Genomic DNA, 17,351 nt, shown 5'->3' with positions numbered 1-17,351 from the left:
TCTTCTCTCCTCATTTTCTCCTTCTCTCTCATTCTCTCTTCTCTCCTCATTTTCTCCTTCTCTCTCATTCTCTCTTCTCTCCTCATTTTCTCCTTCTCTCTCGTTCTCTCTTCTCTCCTCATTTTCTCCTTCTCTCTCATTCTCTCTTCTCTCCTCATTTTCTCCTTCTCTCTCATTCTCTCTTCTCTCCTCATTTTCTCTCATTTTCTCTCTCTCTCTCTCATTTTCATTTTCTCCTCTCTCTCTCATTTTCTCTCTTCTCTCCTCATTTTCTCCTTCTCTCTCATTTTCTCCTTCTTCTCTCCTCATTTTCTCCTTCTCTCTCATTCTCTCTTCTCTCCTCATTTTCTCCTTCTCTCTCATTCTCTCTTCTCTCCTCATTTTCTCTCATTCTCTTTTCTCTCTCTCTCTCTCCTCATTTTCTCCTCTCTCTCTCTCTCCTCATTTTCTCCTTCTCTCTCATTCTCTCTTCTCTCCTCATTTTCTCCTTCTCTCTCATTCTCTCTTCTCTCCTCATTTTCTCTCATTCTCTCTCTCTCTCTCCTCATTTTCTCCTCTCTCTCTCCTCATTTTCTCCTCTCTCTCTCTCTCCTCATTTTCTCCTCTCTCTCTCTCTCTCCTCATTTTCTCCTTCTCTCCTCATTTTTCTCCTTCTCCTCATTCTCTTCTCCTCATTTTCTCCTTCTCTCTCATTCTCTCTCTCTCCTCATTTTCTCCTTCTCTCTCATTCTCTCTCTCTCCTCATTTTCTCTCATTCTCTTTTCTCTCTCTCTCTCTCCTCATTTTCTCCTCTCTCTCTCATTTTCTCCTCTCTCTCTCTCTCTCCTCATTTTCTCCTCTCTCTCTCTCTCCTCATTTTCTCCTTCTCTCTCTCCTCATTTTCTCCTTCTCTCTCTTCTCTCTTCTCTCCTCATTTTCTCCTTCTCTCATTCTCTCCTCTCCTCATTTTCTCTCATTCTCTTTTCTCTCTCTCCTCATTTTCTCCTCCTCTCTCTCTCTCCCTCATTTTCTCCTTCTCTCTCTCTCCTCATTTTCTCCTCTCTCTCTCTCTCCTCATTTTCTCCTTCTCTCTCTCTCTCTCCTCATTTTCTCCTTCTCTCTCATTCTCTCTCTCTCTCCCCTCATTTTCTCCTTCTCTCTCATTCTCTCTTTCTCTCCTCATTTTCTCCTTCTCTCTCATTCTCTCTTCTCCTCATTTTCTCATTCTCTTTTTTTCTCATTTTCTCCTCTTCTCTCCTCATTTTCTCCTCTTCTCTCTCCTCATTTTCTCCTCTCTCTCTCTCTCCTCATTTTCTCCTTCTCTCTCATTCTTCTTCTCTCATTTTCTCCTTCTCTCTCATTCTCTTTCTCTCCTCATTTTCTCCTTCTCTCTCATTCTCTTCTCTCCTCATTTTCTCTCATTCTCTTTTCTCTCTCTCTCTCTCATTTTCTCCTTCTCTCTCCTCATTTTCTCCTCTCTCTCTCTCCTCATTTTCTCCTCTCTCTCTCTCTCTCCTCATTTTCTCCTCTCTCTCTCTCACTCCTCATTTTCTCCTCTCTCTCTCCTCATTTTCTCCTCTCTCTCTCCTCATTTTCTCCTTCTCTCTCTCTCTCCTCATTTTCTCCTTCTCTCTCTCTCTCTCCTCATTTTCTCCTTCTCTCCTCATTTTCTCCTTCTCTCCTCATTTTCTCCTTCTCTCTCATTCTCTCTTCTCTCCTCATTTTCTCCTTCTCTCTCATTCTCTTTCTCTCCTCATTTTCTCCTTTTCTCTCATTCTCTCTCATTCTCTCCTCATTTTCTCCTCTCTCTCTCCTCATTTTCTCCTTCTCTCATTTTCTCCTTCTCTCTCATTTTCTCCTCTCTCTCCCTCATTTTCTCCTTCTCTCTCATTCTCTCTCTCTCCTCATTTTCTCCTTCTCTCCTCATTCTCTTTCTCTCCTCATTTTCTCCTTCTCTCTCATTCTCTCTTCTCTCCTCATTTTCTCCTTCTCTCTCATTCTCTCTTCTCTCCTCATTTTCTCCTTCTCTCTCATTCTCTCTCTCCTCATTTTCTCCTTCTCTCTCATTCTCTCTCTCCTCATTTTCTCCTTCTCTCTCATTCTCTCTTCTCTCCTCATTTTCTCCTTCTCTCACATTCTCTCTTCTCTCCTCATTTTCTCCTTCTCTCTCATTCTCTTTCTCTCCTCATTTTCTCCTTCTCTCTCATTCTCTCTTCTCTCCTCATTTTCTCCTTCTCTCTCATTCTCTTCTCTCCTCATTTTCTCCTTCTCTCTCTCTCTCTTCTCTCCTCATTTTCTCCTTCTCTCTCATTCTCTTCTCTCCTCTTTTCTCTCATTCTCTTTTCTCTCTCATCTCTTTCCTCTCTCTCTCTCTCCTCATTTTCCCTCTCTCTCTCTCTCTCCTCATTTTCTCCTTCTCTCTCTCTCTCATTTTCTCCTTCTCTCTCATTCTCTCTTCTCTCCTCATTTTCTCCTTCTCTCTCATTCTCTCTTCTCTCCTCATTTTCTCCTTCTCTTTTCTCTCTCTCTCTCTCTCCCTCATTTTCTCCTCTCTCTCTCTCCTCCTCATTTTCTCCTCTCTCTCTCTCTCATTTTCTCCTCTCTCTCTCCTCATTTTCTCCTTCTCTCTCTCTCTCTCCTCATTTTCTCCTCTCTCTCCTCATTTTCTCCTTCTCTCCTCATTTTCTCCTTCTCTCTCATTTTCTCCTTCTCTCCTCATTTTCTCCTTCTCTCTCATTCTCTCTTCTCTCCTCATTTTCTCCTTCTCTCTCATTCTCTCTTCTCTCCTCATTTTCTCCTTCTCTCTCTCATTCTCTCTTCTCTCCTCATTTTCTCCTTTTCTCTCATTCTCTCTCATTCTCTCCTCATTTTCTCTCTCATTCTCTTTTCTCTCTCTCATTTTCTCTCTCATTCTCTTTTCTCTCTCTTTCTCTCCTCATTTTCTCTCTCATTCTCTTTTTCTCTCTCTCTCTCTCTCCTTCTCTCCTCATTTTCTCCTTCTCTCTCTCCTCATTTTCTCCTCTCTCTCGCTCTCCTCATTTTCTCCTCTCTCTCTCTCCTCATTTTCTCCTCTCTCTCTCTCCTCATTTTCTCCTTCTCTCCTCATTTTCTCCTTCTCTCCCTCTCTTTTTTCTCTCTCTCTCTCTCTCTCTCTCCTCATTTTCTCCTCTCTCATTCTCTTTTCACTCGCTCTCATTCTCTTTTCTCTTTTTTCTCTCTCATTCTCTTTTCTCTCTTCTCTCATTCTCTTTCATTCTCTTTTCTCTTTCATTCTCTTTTCTCTCTCTCATTCTCTTTTCTCTCTCTCATTCTCTTTTCTCTCTCTCTCTCTCATTTTCTCCTTCTCTCTCATTCTCTTTTCTCTCGCTCTCTCATTCTCTTTTCTCTTTTCTCGCTCTCTCATTCTCTTTTCTCTTTTCTCGCTCTCTCATTCTCTTTTCTCCTTCTCTCTCATTCTCTTTCATTCTCTTTTCTCCCTCTTTCTCTTTTCTCTCTCTCATTCTTTTTTCTCTCTCTCATTCTCTTTTCTCATTCTCTTTTCTCCCTCTCTCATTCTCTTTTCTCTCTCTCATTCTCTTTTCTCTCTCTCATTCTCTTTTCTCTCTCTCTCTCTCTCTCTCTCTCTCTCTCTCTCTCTCTCTCTCTCTGCAGTATGTGGTAGTAACAGTGTGTTTAAAAGCTGGTATGGAAACCACTGCGTGGACCAGGGTAAGAGTCTGTTTCCCCTCTACACACTCCCACTTCACTAGCCCTATAGACTGCTTCTATGTACCCTGTTGACATATAGTGCCACATGACTGGTAGCCTACAGGTTGACAGCTGACACTGTTGTGTACAGGTATAGGGGTAGGTGACAGTATAGGGTATACTAGTGTATAGAGATCAGCTCCCTACACACACACACTCTCCTTGCCATGTGTTACAGCCATCTCAGGGCATTCCCACTCCAGGGACGGGGTGAGGGGGGCGTTGACACCCCCCGTCCGTTCAGCTGTCCACACAACACCCCCCCGGTAATGAAGCAGGGTCCCATAGGTATTCACACAGTGTCCCCTTACAGAGAGGGGGAAGGAGGGAAAGGGAATGAGACAGAGGAAGAGAGGGAAAGAGGAGGCGGGGAATCTCAGGGACAAGGTTGTCTATATTCAGTGTTTGTACATTAACTATGTGACCTCGCTCTATATTTCTCACCCCGTTTCCTTCCTCTACCAACTCCCTCCCTCCTCTCCCACCCACCTCTCCTTCCCTGTAGTTCTCCCACTTGGCAGTGTGGGGCAGTATGATTCTCTGGATGCTGTTCTTCACTGTCTACTCAGCTTTCTGGCCGTCCATCCCCATCGCTCCTGACATGCAGGGCCAGGCAAGTCTCCTCCTCCTCTGATTCTTCTCATGGCTCAAGCTGTCTCTTCTGTTACTACTTACGACTGTAGTGAAGGAAGCCGTGTCTACAGAGTCCTGTTGGTTAGGAAAGCAGAGGTTTTCGGGCAGCCCCAAAAAACCCAGCCTCAGACCGGCTGTAAATATGTCCTAATAGGCCAGAAACCGTGGCTGTTCTGTGGATGTGTTCTATATGGACTTAATGCTTTCCACCCCCCACCACTCCCCATACATGTGTCAGTCATTCTGATGGTGGGGGGGGGGCAATAACCCTCCATTACACCCCCTCCACACACACACACACACACACACACACACACACACACACACACGGCGCCTGGGCGGCTGGCCTTCTGGGTGTTCCATGTCAGCACTGCTGGAGCTCCTGGGAGATTTATGCCCTTCCAGCCCACTCTGCAGGCCCTCTGCACCTGCTGCGTGGTCACCCGAGCCCCAGGCTTTTACGGCCTGCTCTGGAGGTGTTGACTATAGCGTGTGTGCTGGGCAGGGCTGGAGGAGGACGGGTGTGTGTATATGGGGGACCCCCTGATTGAGGGTCCCATGTTGTGTTTTTTAGGGGGCTCGGTTCAGGGTGCAGTGATACCCCAATGTGAAGGGAGACTAGGGGAGGGAGTCTCCGCCTCTTTCAGACCATTAATTCAATTTGTGTCAGAAATGAGGAATGTGAATAAACCCTGCAGCTGCTCCGTCCAACTGGGGAACTGGGGGAGACACTCACCCCTCCTCGCTCCCCGTCTCCAATCCCTCCATCAGCCCGCTCAGACAACCCCATCGCCTCCTTTCTCCTCCTCACTTCCCCCTGCTCTCTCACCCCTCCTCGCTCCCCGTCTCCAATCCCTCCATCAGCCCGCTCAGACAACCCCATCGCCTCCTTTCTCCTCCTCACTTCCCCCTGCTCTCTCACCCCTCCTCGCTCCCCGTCTCCAATCCCTCCATCAGCCCGCTCAGACAACCCCATCACCTCCTTTCTCCTCCTCACTTCCCCCTGCTCTCTCACCCCTCCTCGCTCCCCGTCTCCAATCCCTCCATCAGCCCGCTCAGACAACCCCATCACCTCCTTTCTCCTCCTCACTTCCCCCTGCTCTCTCACCCCTCCTCGCTCCCCGTCTCCAAACCCTCCATCAGCCCGCTCAGACAACCCCATCGCCTCCTTTCTCCTCCTCACTTCCCCCCGTGCCCGCTCAGACAACCCCATCTCACCCCCTCCTCGCTCCCCGTCTCCAATCCCTCCATCAGCCCGCTCAGACAACCCCATCACCTCCTTTCTCCTCCTCACTTCCCCCTGCTCTCTCACCCTTTCTCGTTCCCTGTATCTCTACATTCATCTGCCCATAGGGGATGAATACTGGGCTCTTCATTGAGTGCTTTGTGTTTACGCTTCAAATAATTGTGTTTGAGTTATGTTTGTGTGTGTTTGTTTGAGACCGTATTTGTGCGTGCAGGGTTTTTTGACAAAGAATGTGTGTGGTTTTGGTGTGTTTGTGGAGGTGTTTGTCTGAGACCGACAGTCTGTCCTGTTGTCTGTGGGTGTTTGTCAAACTGTGTGTGTAGTCTGAGCTTCTCTGGGTGTGTTTCCAGCTGTCATTGGGAATGGCTCATAATGGTTTTCCGATTCAGTCCGGAGAATCCCCTTGGGAATGTCAGCTGTGTCCGGTCCAAAGTATCTACCTCTGACCATCTCTGAACTACAGTCTCATAACAGGGACTAAGGGAACACTCTAATCTTACTATGAATGTAGCTAGCCAGTACAGCATAGACTACAGCACAGTCAATGTCCACTTGTATGAATGTAGCTAGCCAGTACAGCATAGACTACAGCACAGTCAATGTCCACTTGTATGAATGTAGCTAGCCAGTACAGCATAGACTACAGCACAGTCAATGTCCACTTGTATGAATGTAGCTAGTATAGTAGAGAGATGGGCTTTGTTACCAGAAATATGTCAGGGCATATTCAGCAAACTGCTACAGGCATTTGGCATATGGTGGCAGAGTTGTCTACCACGTAGAAAGACAGAGAGAGTTTGAAAAGAGGGGGACAGCAGGCAGGGAGAGTGAGACTTCAGAGAGCTCTAAAGAGACCGACGCATCAAGAGAGAAAGAAAAAGACATGCAGATGGAATCTGAATGGAGAGGTAGACAAGGAGGTGCAGCTAATTGAGAGGGGGACGGAGAGACCGTAGTTTGGAGGGGGACGGAGAGACCGTAGTTTGGAGACGGGGGAATGGAGAGGTAGACAAGGAGAGAATCTGAATGGAGAGGAGAGACCGTAGACGGAGAGGAGGTGCAGCTAATTGAGAGGGGGACGGAGAGACCGTAGTTTGGAGGGGGACGGAGAGACCGTAGTTTGGAGGGGGACGGAGAGACCGTAGTTTGGAGGGGGACGGAGAGACCGTAGTTTGGAGGGGGACGGAGAGACCGTAGTTTAGAGGATGATTAACCCCTGGAGACAGACTCCTGGTTAGAGGTCAACGAAGCTGTCTGCAGCTGGACAAAAGAGGGTGGAGACCCTGTGGAGCGTGTCTGTCTAACGTCTCTCTTGACGTGGCTGGAATGTGTTGTATGTCTCTCTCCTGGGTTCCTAGAGTGTTGTGTTGACGTTGTGTTGACGTTGTGTTGTAGGCTAGCAGAGTGATGCAGTGCTGGCACTTCTGGCTGGGGCTGGTCCTGGTGCCAGCAGCCTGTCTACTCAAAGACTTTGCCTGGAACGCGTGAGTAACACACTCACACTGCAAAAATACCTCTTAAATCAATGCATACATCATATGAACAGCAGTGTTTTCACATTTCAATACGAACACATACACAGTCCTACTGTACCAAGATTTCTGCGATTGCAGATTTTTTTGCAAAATCAACCATTCCCGCATATTATGCTAGGGCTTGCAAATTTGACCAATCATCGCACTATTACCGCATAAAACGGTCAAATTACTGCATAAAACTGTCTGAACACCACACTATAAAAAGTGGGCTCGCAATTTTAACCAATCACCACACTTTTACCACATACAATGGTTCAGTCAAGCCACACGTCAGCGAATATTTCCCTGCCAGAAAAAGTTAGAAATTTGCGATGCCAAAGAAATTAAGCATTTTTGCCTGCAGATATCACCCAAAACAACCTGTGTAATCCTGACGAGCAACATAATCCTGTGAATGTGTTGTAGGGGTCGTCGCACTGTGAAGAAGTCTCTTCTGGAAGAGGTTCAGGAGCTGGAGGCCAGGGCTGTTGACCCGGGGGCTGCCGTGCTCCGAGACGCCAGCGGGCGCAGGTCAGACTCACACACACACACACACACACACTGCATCAAGGGATCACAGTTTGGGGGAGGGGGACTTTACTGAACTTACTGCGACATCGTTCATGTCATTTTCATAGCATATCCATGTGAGGTAATGATAATTCCTTCGACTGAGGGGTCCCCCCATTTTTAAAGGTTTTGTTACAAAGTCTGTAAGATTGATGTGTTTATTTAGATTGACGTGCCAGTGTTTTAATGTCTAGTGGATACCATATATGAGAGTGATGTAACCATGGCTAGCTAACCTGTTGGTAACATGGTTGACCCATCCACAGGGCCAAAGCCAACCCTGAGGTCCGCTAGCCCCAGAGCTCAGGGCACAGACAGACACAGGTAGCACCTTGGCTTGGTTTGACCTGGCTCACTGTGTGAACTCTGACCGGTGTGTCTGCTCCTGCTCCGCTCTGCAAGACTCCTCCCCCGTCTCTCTCACTGCATCCTACTCTCTCACTCACCTCAGCACTCATGTTTCATACTGTCTCTTTCTTTTCCTTCCCCATCTTCTTTTTCCTATCTCTCCATCTGATTGTGTCGAGTCAGGAAGTGGACAGGTTTGCACTGCTGTAAGGACTGAGTGTGCTGTAGCCTCTGAGTTTGTGTGTTAGAGTTAGCCGTTTGTGTGTGTGTGTTTGTTTTGTATCGTGGGTTGTAGTCAGTGTATCTATCATAAGATAAGGAGTAGAAACATTCAGGGTTGATCATGTTAGAAGGGGCTTTAAAACATCGGAGGTATTTGGCCATATTAGGTTGAGGAATGGAGTGGGAGATGGAAGACTGAGGTTTGGCCATTTGAGGGGCGGTTGTGTGGGATATTGGCTGTTGATGGGGCTCTTTGGTGGGCTTTGGGCAGGAACAATAGTCCTCAATCATCCAGTGAGACAGCTAGGCCAACAGTCCAGAACAGAGAACTGGCTCTGACAGAGGTGGGCTGGGGAGGTGCTTGGGGACAGGGAAGGGAGGCAGGGTGTTGTTTTTGGACAGATGGGTGCACACAGCCTTCCCTAGCCTGGAGGTGAGGCCCTTGGCCTGGGCTGAACCTTCTCCCAGACATGGGTAGGAACCCCCAGCGACGACCATGGAAAGCATTGAGGAGTGTGAGAGGCACAGAGGAGAAACGCACACATCTGTATTTGTATTTCATAACGGGAGAGGATTGGGATGAGGATGGGAAAGGTAGAGGACCAAAGTTTCTCTGGGGAAGTAATTAGATGTGGAGCATTCTTGGACTGTTTGGAGTCTCACTCCCCTTTCAGACAGCGACACTACAGGTGCGACAGATTCAGTCATGACTTTACAGATGGGCTATTTATATATTTTTTTTTAATTTATCAATTTGTTCTTCATTCATTCACCTTGTCATCCATTTAGCAGACCTAATTTTCTTTGGCGAATGATACGGTTGCAAAACTTCAGAACATTTTTTCAGGCTTTGCCAAACACACCAGGTCTAAGTTCCCTGTGGTACCATAAAGAATAGGTCCCTGCTGCTTGCTCAGAAGTGTAACCTTGGGGAGGCTGGCGCAGGTCCACACACTCTGTAGATCGGATCAGGGCCCTGCCCCAGTGCCAGGGAAACCCCTCATGTGATTTAATGCCTCATTGGCTGCCTGATCTAGAGAAGTATCCTACCGTGTTCCACAGCGGAATCAGACAATCTGGGAAGCATTCTGTTAAAGGAAACATTCTGTTCTGTTTGGATACTGTTAACAGAATGTTTAGCGTTGCCATTAGTGAGGAGGATTGAGAGAGAGGAAGGCTGGGGGATGTATGCGTGTCTGTCTGTGTGAATTTGTACGTGTTTGCATGTGATGGTGTTTGTCCTGGAAAACAGAGGGTGTAGTCTTCCTCTGGAGAGAGAGCAGGAGGAATGGGGGCGGGGGGCTTAACATGGCTGTCTGTTTGCCCTGCAGTCACATAATGAGATGGGATTGGATTAACTGAATGTCAATCTGCTCTTCAGTACCAGCCAAGACATATGCCTAGCCCCTACCCTACCAGGTCTGGCTCTGGTAGTCACATCAAGAAGTTGTCTTGGGGTAAGGTCTCGGCAGGGGTTGACTTCTATAATGCTTAAAGGACTTGGCTATTTACATGGACATTTACATTTAAGTCATTTAGCAGACGCTCTTATCCAGAGCGACTTACAAATTGGTGAATTCACCTTCTGACATCCAGTGGAACAGCCACTTTACAATAGTGCATCTAAATCATTTAAGGGGGGGGGTGAGAAGGATTACTTTATCCTATCCTAGGTATTCCTTGAAGAGGTGGGGTTTCAGGTGTCTCCGGAAGGTGGTGATTGACTCCGCTGTCCTGGCGTCGTGAGGGAGTTTGTTCCACCATTGGGGGGCCAGAGCAGCGAACAGTTTTGACTGGGCTGAGCGGGAACTGTACTTCCTCAGTGGTAGGGAGGCGAGCAGGCCAGAGGTGGATGAACGCAGTGCCCTTGTTTGGGTGTAGGGCCTGATCAGAGCCTGGAGGTACTGCGGTGCCGTTCCCCTCACAGCTCCGTAGGCAAGCACCATGGTCTTGTAGCGGATGTGAGCTTCAACTGGAAGCCAGTGGAGAGAGCGGAGGAGCGGGGTGACGTGAGAGAACTTGGGAAGGTTGAACACCAGACGGGCTGCGGCGTTCTGGATGAGTTGTAGGGGTTTAATGGCACAGGCAGGGAGCCCAGCCAACAGCGAGTTGCAGTAATCCAGACGGGAGATGACAAGTGCCTGGATTAGGACCTGCGCCGCTTCCTGTGTGAGGCAGGGTCGTACTCTGCGGATGTTGTAGAGCATGAACCTACAGGAACGGGCCACCGCCATGATGTTAGTTGAGAACGACAGGGTGTTGTCCAGGATCACGCCAAGGTTCTTAGCGCTCTGGGAGGAGGACACAATGGAGTTGTCAACCGTGATGGCGAGATCATGGAACGGGCAGTCCTTCCCCGGGAGGAAGAGCAGCTCCGTCTTGCCGAGGTTCAGCTTGAGGTGGTGATCCGTCATCCACACTGATATGTCTGCCAGACATGCAGAGATGCGATTCGCCACCTGGTCATCAGAAGGGGGAAAGGAGAAGATTAATTGTGTGTCGTCTGCATAGCAATGATAGGAGAGACCATGTGAGGTTATGACAGAGCCAAGTGACTTGGTGTATAGCGAGAATAGGAGAGGGCCTAGAACAGAGCCCTGGGGGACACCAGTGGTGAGAGCGCGTGGCGAGGAGACAGATTCTCGCCACGCCACCTGGTAGGAGCGACCTGTCAGGTAGGACGCAATCCAAGCGTGGGCCGCGCCGGAGATGCCCAACTCGGAGAGGGTGGAGGATCTGATGGTTCACAGTATCGAAGGCAGCCGATAGGTCTAGAAGGATGAGAGCAGAGGAGAGAGAGTTAGCTTTAGCAGTGCGGAGCGCCTCCGTGATACAGAGAAGAGCAGTCTCAGTTGAATGACTAGTCTTGAAACCTGACTGATTTGGATCAAGAAGGTCATTCTGAGAGAGATAGCGGGAGAGCTGGCCAAGGACGGCACATTCAAGAGTTTTGGAGAGAAAAGAAAGAAGGGATACTGGTCTGTAGTTGTTGACATCGGAGGGATCGAGTGTAGGTTTTTTCAGAAGGGGTGCAACTCTCGCTCTCTTGAAGACGGAAGGGACGTAGCCAGCGGTCAGGGATGAGTTGATGAGCGAGGTGAGGTAAGGGAGAAGGTCTCCGGAAATGGTCTGGAGAAGAGAGGAGGGGATAGGGTCAAGCGGGCAGGTTGTTGGGCGGCCGGCCGTCACAAGAAGCGAGATTTCATCTGGAGAGAGAGGGGAGAAAGAGGTCAGAGCACAGGGTAGGGCAGTGTGAGCAGAACCAGCGGTGTCGTTTGACTTAGCAAACGAGGATCGGATGTCGTCGACCTTCTTTTCAAAATGGTTGACGAAGTCATCTGCAGAGAGGGAGGAGGGGGAGGGGGAGGAGGATTCAGGAGGGAGGAGAAGGTGGCAAAGAGCTTCCTAGGGTTAGAGGCAGATGCTTGGAATTTAGAGTGGTAGAAAGTGGCTTTAGCAGCAGAGACAGAGGAGGAAAATGTAGAGAGGAGGGAGTGAAAGGATGCCAGGTCCGCAGGGAGGCGAGTTTTCCTCCATTTCCGCTCGGCTGCCCGGAGCACTGTTCTGTGAGCTCGCAATGAGTCGTCGAGCCACGGAGCGGGGAGGGGAGGACCGAGCCGGCCTGGAGGATAGGGGACATAGAGAGTCAAAGGATGCAGAAAGGGAAGAGAGGAGGGTTGAGGAGGCAGAATCAGGAGATAGGTTGGAGAAGGTATGAGCAGAGGGAAGAGATGATAGGATGGAAGAGGAGAGAGTAGCGGGGGAGAGAGAGCGAAGGTTGGGACGGCGCGATACCATCCGAGTAGGGGCAGTGTGGGAAGTGTTTGATGAGAGCGAGAGGGAAAAGGATACAAGGTAGTGGTCGGAGACTTGGAGGGGAGTTGCAATGAGGTTAGTGGAAGAACAGCATCTAGTAAAGATGAGGTCGAGCGTATTGCCTGCCTTGTGAGTAGGGGGGAAGGTGAGAGGGTGAGGTCAAAAGAGGAGAGGAGTGGAAAGAAGGAGGCAGAGAGGAATGAGTCAAAGGTAGACGTGGGGAGGTTAAAGTCGCCCAGGACTGTGAGAGGTGAGCCGTCCTCAGGAAAGGAGCTTATCAAGGCATCAAGCTCATTGATGAACTCTCCGAGGGAACCTGGAGGGCGATAAATGATAAGGATGTTAAGCTTGAAAGGGCTGGTAACTGTGACAGCATGGAATTCAAAGGAGGCGATAGACAGATGGGTAAGGGGAGAAAGAGAGAATGACCACTTGGGAGAGATGAGGATCCCGGTGCCACCACCCCGCTGACCAGAAGCTCTCGGGGTGTGCGAGAACACGTGGGCGGACAAAGAGAGAGCAGTGGGAGTAGCAGTGTTATCTGTGGTGATCCATGTTTCTGTCAGTGCCAAGAAGTCGAGGGTTCCAGAGGCTACCGGAGACCTGGAACTCCACGTGGGTCGTGCGCGCTGGGACCACCAGATTAGGGTGGCCGCGGCCACGCGGTGTGGAGCGTTTGTATGGTCTGTGCAGAGAGGAGAGAACAGGGATAGATAGACACATAGTTGACAGGCTACAGAAGAGGCTACGCTAATGCAAAGGAGATTGGAATGACAAGTGGACTACACGTCTCGAATGTTCAGAAAGTTAAGCTTACGTAGCAAGAATCTTATTGACTAAAATGATTGAAATGATACAGTACTGCTGGAGTAGGCTAGCTGGCAGTGGCTGCGTTGTTGACACTACACTAATCAAGTCGTTCCGTCGAGTGTAATAGTTTCTACAGTGCTGCTATTCGGGGGCTAGCTGGCTAGCTAGCAGTGTTGATTACGTTACGTTACGTTAAAAGAACGACAATAGCTGGCTAGCTAACCTAGAAAATCGCTCTAGACTACACAATTGTCTTAGATACAAAGACGGCTATGTAGCTAGCTAGCTACGATCAAACAAATCAAACCGTTGTACTGTAATGAAGTGAAATGAAAATGTGATACTACCTGTGGAGCGAAGCGGAATGTTGACCGGGTTGTTGAAGTTAATTCGGTAGACGTTGGCTAGCTGTTGGCAAACTAGCTAGCAGTATCTCTTACGTTAAGGACGACAAATAGCTGGCTAGCTAACCTCGGTAAATTAAGATAATCACTCTAAGTCTACACACTCTAAACTACACAATTATCTTGGATACGAAGACAGCAAAGACAACTATGTAGCTAGCTAACACTACACTAATCGAGTCGTTCAGTTGAGTGTAATAGTTTCTACAGTGCTAGTAGACGGTAGACGTTAGCTAGCTGCTGGGCAGATAGCAGTGTAGACTACGTTAGGACGACGAAATACGATAATTACGCAATTATCTTTGATACAAAGACGGCTATGTAGCTAGCTAAGAAGAAATTGCTAAGATTAGACAAATCAAACCGTTGTACTATAATGAAATGTAATGAAAAGTTATACTACCTGCGGACCGAAGTGTAGATGCGACCGCTCGCTCCTGTACTGTATCATGTTGACTGAGTCATTTAGCAGACAGTCTTATCCAGAGAGACTTACAACTAGTGCAATATATCTGTAGACAACAAACACATCACACGTGTACATTTTCCCTCCTTTCCTTTATCAGAAAAGTCCATGTTAGTGGGAAAGACACGTGCCTATGCCATGTCCTAATAGTACATGATCTCTTCTCACTTCCTTGTTCCTTTCCTTCAAGACCTCAGTTCTGCAGGTCTTCAAGGTGTGAGCAATAGGGTGGACTATCCATTGTATTCACCTATATGTGTTCATAAAGGGAAGGAAATCATAGCCTGGTCCCAGATCTGTTTCTGCTCTTGCCAATGCCAAAGGTTGTTATTGTCAAGTCATTGGCCTGAGAATGAGTGACAAGGAGTTGGCATGATAGCAGACAGGATGACATGGGCGTTGTAACTTCTGGACCGCATGAGCAGAGCGCGAGTCACTTGATCAAGTGTTCTTGGGGGTGAGCTGTGTGTCGTAATTTGACCAGAACCCAAAGTGTAATTTTACTCTGAGCGACGCGAGCCTCTAACCCAGCGGCGCTGCTTCCTCCCAGGTTCAATTTCAAATGAATCGTCTCACGCTCTGAAAACGTTTCATCTGTAGTATAGCAGGCCAGTGACACTCAAGCTAAGCTTCAGAGTGTTCGGTCACAATCAAAGACTATACTACGAAGCAAGCTAGATCTACTCAGGATTTTCTAAAGCCAGCCAGCTTCAGTTAGCTTCACATACCAGCTCAGGCTTCAACCATACTATGACGGTGGATATTGCTCGACCGCCTGCCGCTAACTCTAGTGCTTCAAACACACCGACTACGTCCTTGCGCAAAATAGTTTGCAGTATCATCTGGATATGTATGCAACAAAAGTTCAACATTCACCTTCTGCTACCATTTCTGTCAAGCCGTTAACGCATACAGTTTGACACACATGTTCCATAAATCCAACGTATGCTATGCACCACACCGAACGCACTGCAACTGCCTCTGCAGCGCAATGCTGCAAGGCAAACGCAGCGTTTTCATTGGAAATGAATGTAATTCTGGTGTTCCAAAATGCAATGATGCTGTCAGTGTAATCAAAGCGTACGCGCAGTTGCAAGCCTGCTACATGTCGCACATGGCTAGTCAAACGCCAAACTCTTCATTGAGACATAGTACTGAAACATCAATCCATGGGCGAGTCGGTGCCACATGTTCATTTGTGCTGAAAAGTTATCTTTCAAACTCTGCAGGCTGTGGTGTGAAATAGGCTTTTAGAAGGGGCCGTCTTTATTTTATTACTTTGGTAATACAAATATAAAAAGTATTTAAAAAAACACACAATACCTTTTTTGATTAATAAAATATTGAATCAGTCTTCTTCCTGAAATGATGGGGATAATGTTGCAATCTTTGTAAGAGGGAGGGAATCTGATTTACTTTGGTCCTCAACTCACGGCTCAGACACTTCATTCAGGATAAATGGAGTTAGCCCCGAGGTAGCCTGCTACAGAGCAGGTTAGTTCTGAAGGATTCGTTGCCATAGAAATTGACTTGACTAAAAGGTGATCCACAGTCGTACGACTGGTTATCCCTCGGAGTAGTACTTCCACCTGTTGTGTTGGTTGTGTTAACCTGTCATAAAGATGTAGAGATGTTCCCTGTAACCTGTCAATCGGTGGCTGTGATTGGTTGACTTACATGTCAGTCTCTTCTCCTCCAGTCTGAACGAGCGTGCCCACCTGTTGACCCGGGTCTTTAGGAAAACACCCTCCAACGTGGGCCGCAAAAACTCTGTGCAGCAGAGCAACGTGTCTCGTGAGTATCCCTATCCTTGTCCCAGCCTCGGATTTACTTCTATGTAGGTAGGTAAACATACAGTGGTGTACTCACTGTACCTGTCCCTCTTCTTCTCTCTCTATAGATGGCTATGCCTTCTCCCAGGAGGAACATGGGGTGGTGTCTCAGTCACAGGTGTGTCGATCCTACGATACCACCCGCCAACGGCCCAGCATCTAGGCCCTCCCACTGCCCCGCCGCCCCGCCCTCAGCCCACCTGGCTACGGGGTGCTTGGCAACAGTTACCAAGGTGGCCACAACGGTTGCCAAGGCGACAGCGGAGACAGACTATGATGAGTGATCGACCCTGCTGTGGCCTTACTGGAACTTATACTGACTTTGACCTCTGACCTTGACCCCTGGAGATCATTGCTAAGCATGGAGTCCCGTCTATACTGTCCAACCTGGTCTCCGCTCTACACACACACACACACACACACACACACACACACACACACACACACACACACAGACATATATCCCCACTGGATATATATGTATATCCAGTGGGGAGAACAAGTATTTGATACACTGCCGATTTTGCAGGTTTTCCTACTTACAAAGCATGTAGAGGTCTGTCATTTTTATCATAGGTACACATCAACTGTGAGAGACGGAATCTAAAACAAAAATCCAGAAAATCACATTGTATGATTTTTAAGTAATTAATTTGCATTTATTGCATGACATAAGTATTTGATCACCTACCAACCAGTAAGAATTCTGGCTCTCACAGACCTGTTAGTTTTTCGTTAAGAAGCCCTCCTGTTCTCCACTCATTACCTGTATTAACTGCACCTGTTTGAACTCGTTACCTGTATAAAAGACACCTGTCCACACACTCAATCAAACAGACTCCAACCTCTCCACAATGGCCAAGACCAGAAGGCTGTGTAAGGACATCAGGGATAAAATTGCAAAAAAAATGAAAACCTGCAAAATCGGCAGTGTATCATACTTGTTCTCCCCACTGTGTGTGTGTGTATATATATATATATATATATATATATCACACACACGCAGACACACAGGTATGAGTAATCACAACCACACAAACAGACATAATAAATCAACCACAGAGACTAATGTGTATCTAATCATAGCATGGACTGGGTTTAGTTTATGCACCTGTGCGTCTTTGTCCGTGTGCATGGCTGTGCTTCTGTATGTATCTGCCCTCCTGTGTGTGTGTATGTGTGTGCGCGTGCGTGCGTGCGTGTGATGCTCGCACGTGTGTGTGTGTCCGTGTCCACACTCCCTCACATCTCCCTCTCCTGAGCAGGGGTTTAACTCATCCGTCATCACCGTGGCGATGGGAGAAAGGGAGGAAGAGGAGGGGGGGCACTTTAACATAAACACCAAACACACACGGGCCTAGGAGGGATTCCTCTCACAGAGCTGAAGAGGGGGATTGGAGAGAAGGAGGGGGCACCCTGTAGACCACCTCCATCAGCTTCTTTAACTCTTATTCTCCCTTTCACTACTTTTCTATCTCTCTCTGCTTTTCTCTCTCTCTCTCTCATTCTTGCTCTCTCTGGATCAGTGACCTCCTCGTCTCTCTCCCCCTCATCTGCAGCACGTCTTCTCTTCCTGCTCGGTTGAATCTATTTTCCCTTGTATTCCACCGCTGCTGTGATTCCTGCGGTCCTGCCTGTCGTCCCAGGAGGCAGAGTTATCAGCAGCCTGGCTTGTAGTGCTTCCTCTGTTTGTTGGGTTCTCAATTAATCTATGGACTTATTCTTTGTTGAATAAAATGGACTTGTGTCTCTGTCTTTTAA

General features: G+C 48.0%; 1 protein-coding gene across 5 annotated transcripts in view; it reads left to right on the top strand.

The window, feature by feature from the left end:
• Positions 1 to 17,351, top strand: part of atp8a2 (ATPase phospholipid transporting 8A2) — a 78,068-nt gene extending 60,717 nt beyond the window's left edge. For all 5 annotated transcript variants that reach the window (XM_064949434.1, XM_064949433.1, XM_064949432.1 and 2 more), the window contains 6 exons: positions 3,631 to 3,687; positions 4,232 to 4,339; positions 7,001 to 7,089; positions 7,549 to 7,653; positions 15,458 to 15,552; positions 15,659 to 17,351. In XM_064949434.1, coding sequence (XP_064805506.1) covers positions 3,631 to 3,687; positions 4,232 to 4,339; positions 7,001 to 7,089; positions 7,549 to 7,653; positions 15,458 to 15,552; positions 15,659 to 15,753 — 549 coding nt within the window. In that variant the 3' untranslated portion in view covers positions 15,754 to 17,351. The remainder of the gene's footprint in view (positions 1 to 3,630; positions 3,688 to 4,231; positions 4,340 to 7,000; positions 7,090 to 7,548; positions 7,654 to 15,457; positions 15,553 to 15,658) is intronic.

The sequence above is a fragment of the Oncorhynchus masou genome, chromosome 30 (assembly GCF_036934945.1).
Source record: "Oncorhynchus masou masou isolate Uvic2021 chromosome 30, UVic_Omas_1.1, whole genome shotgun sequence".
NCBI lineage: Eukaryota > Metazoa > Chordata > Actinopteri > Salmoniformes > Salmonidae > Oncorhynchus > Oncorhynchus masou.
Note: the sequence above shows the minus strand (reverse complement) of the source record. Positions and strands in the feature narration are given on the sequence as shown.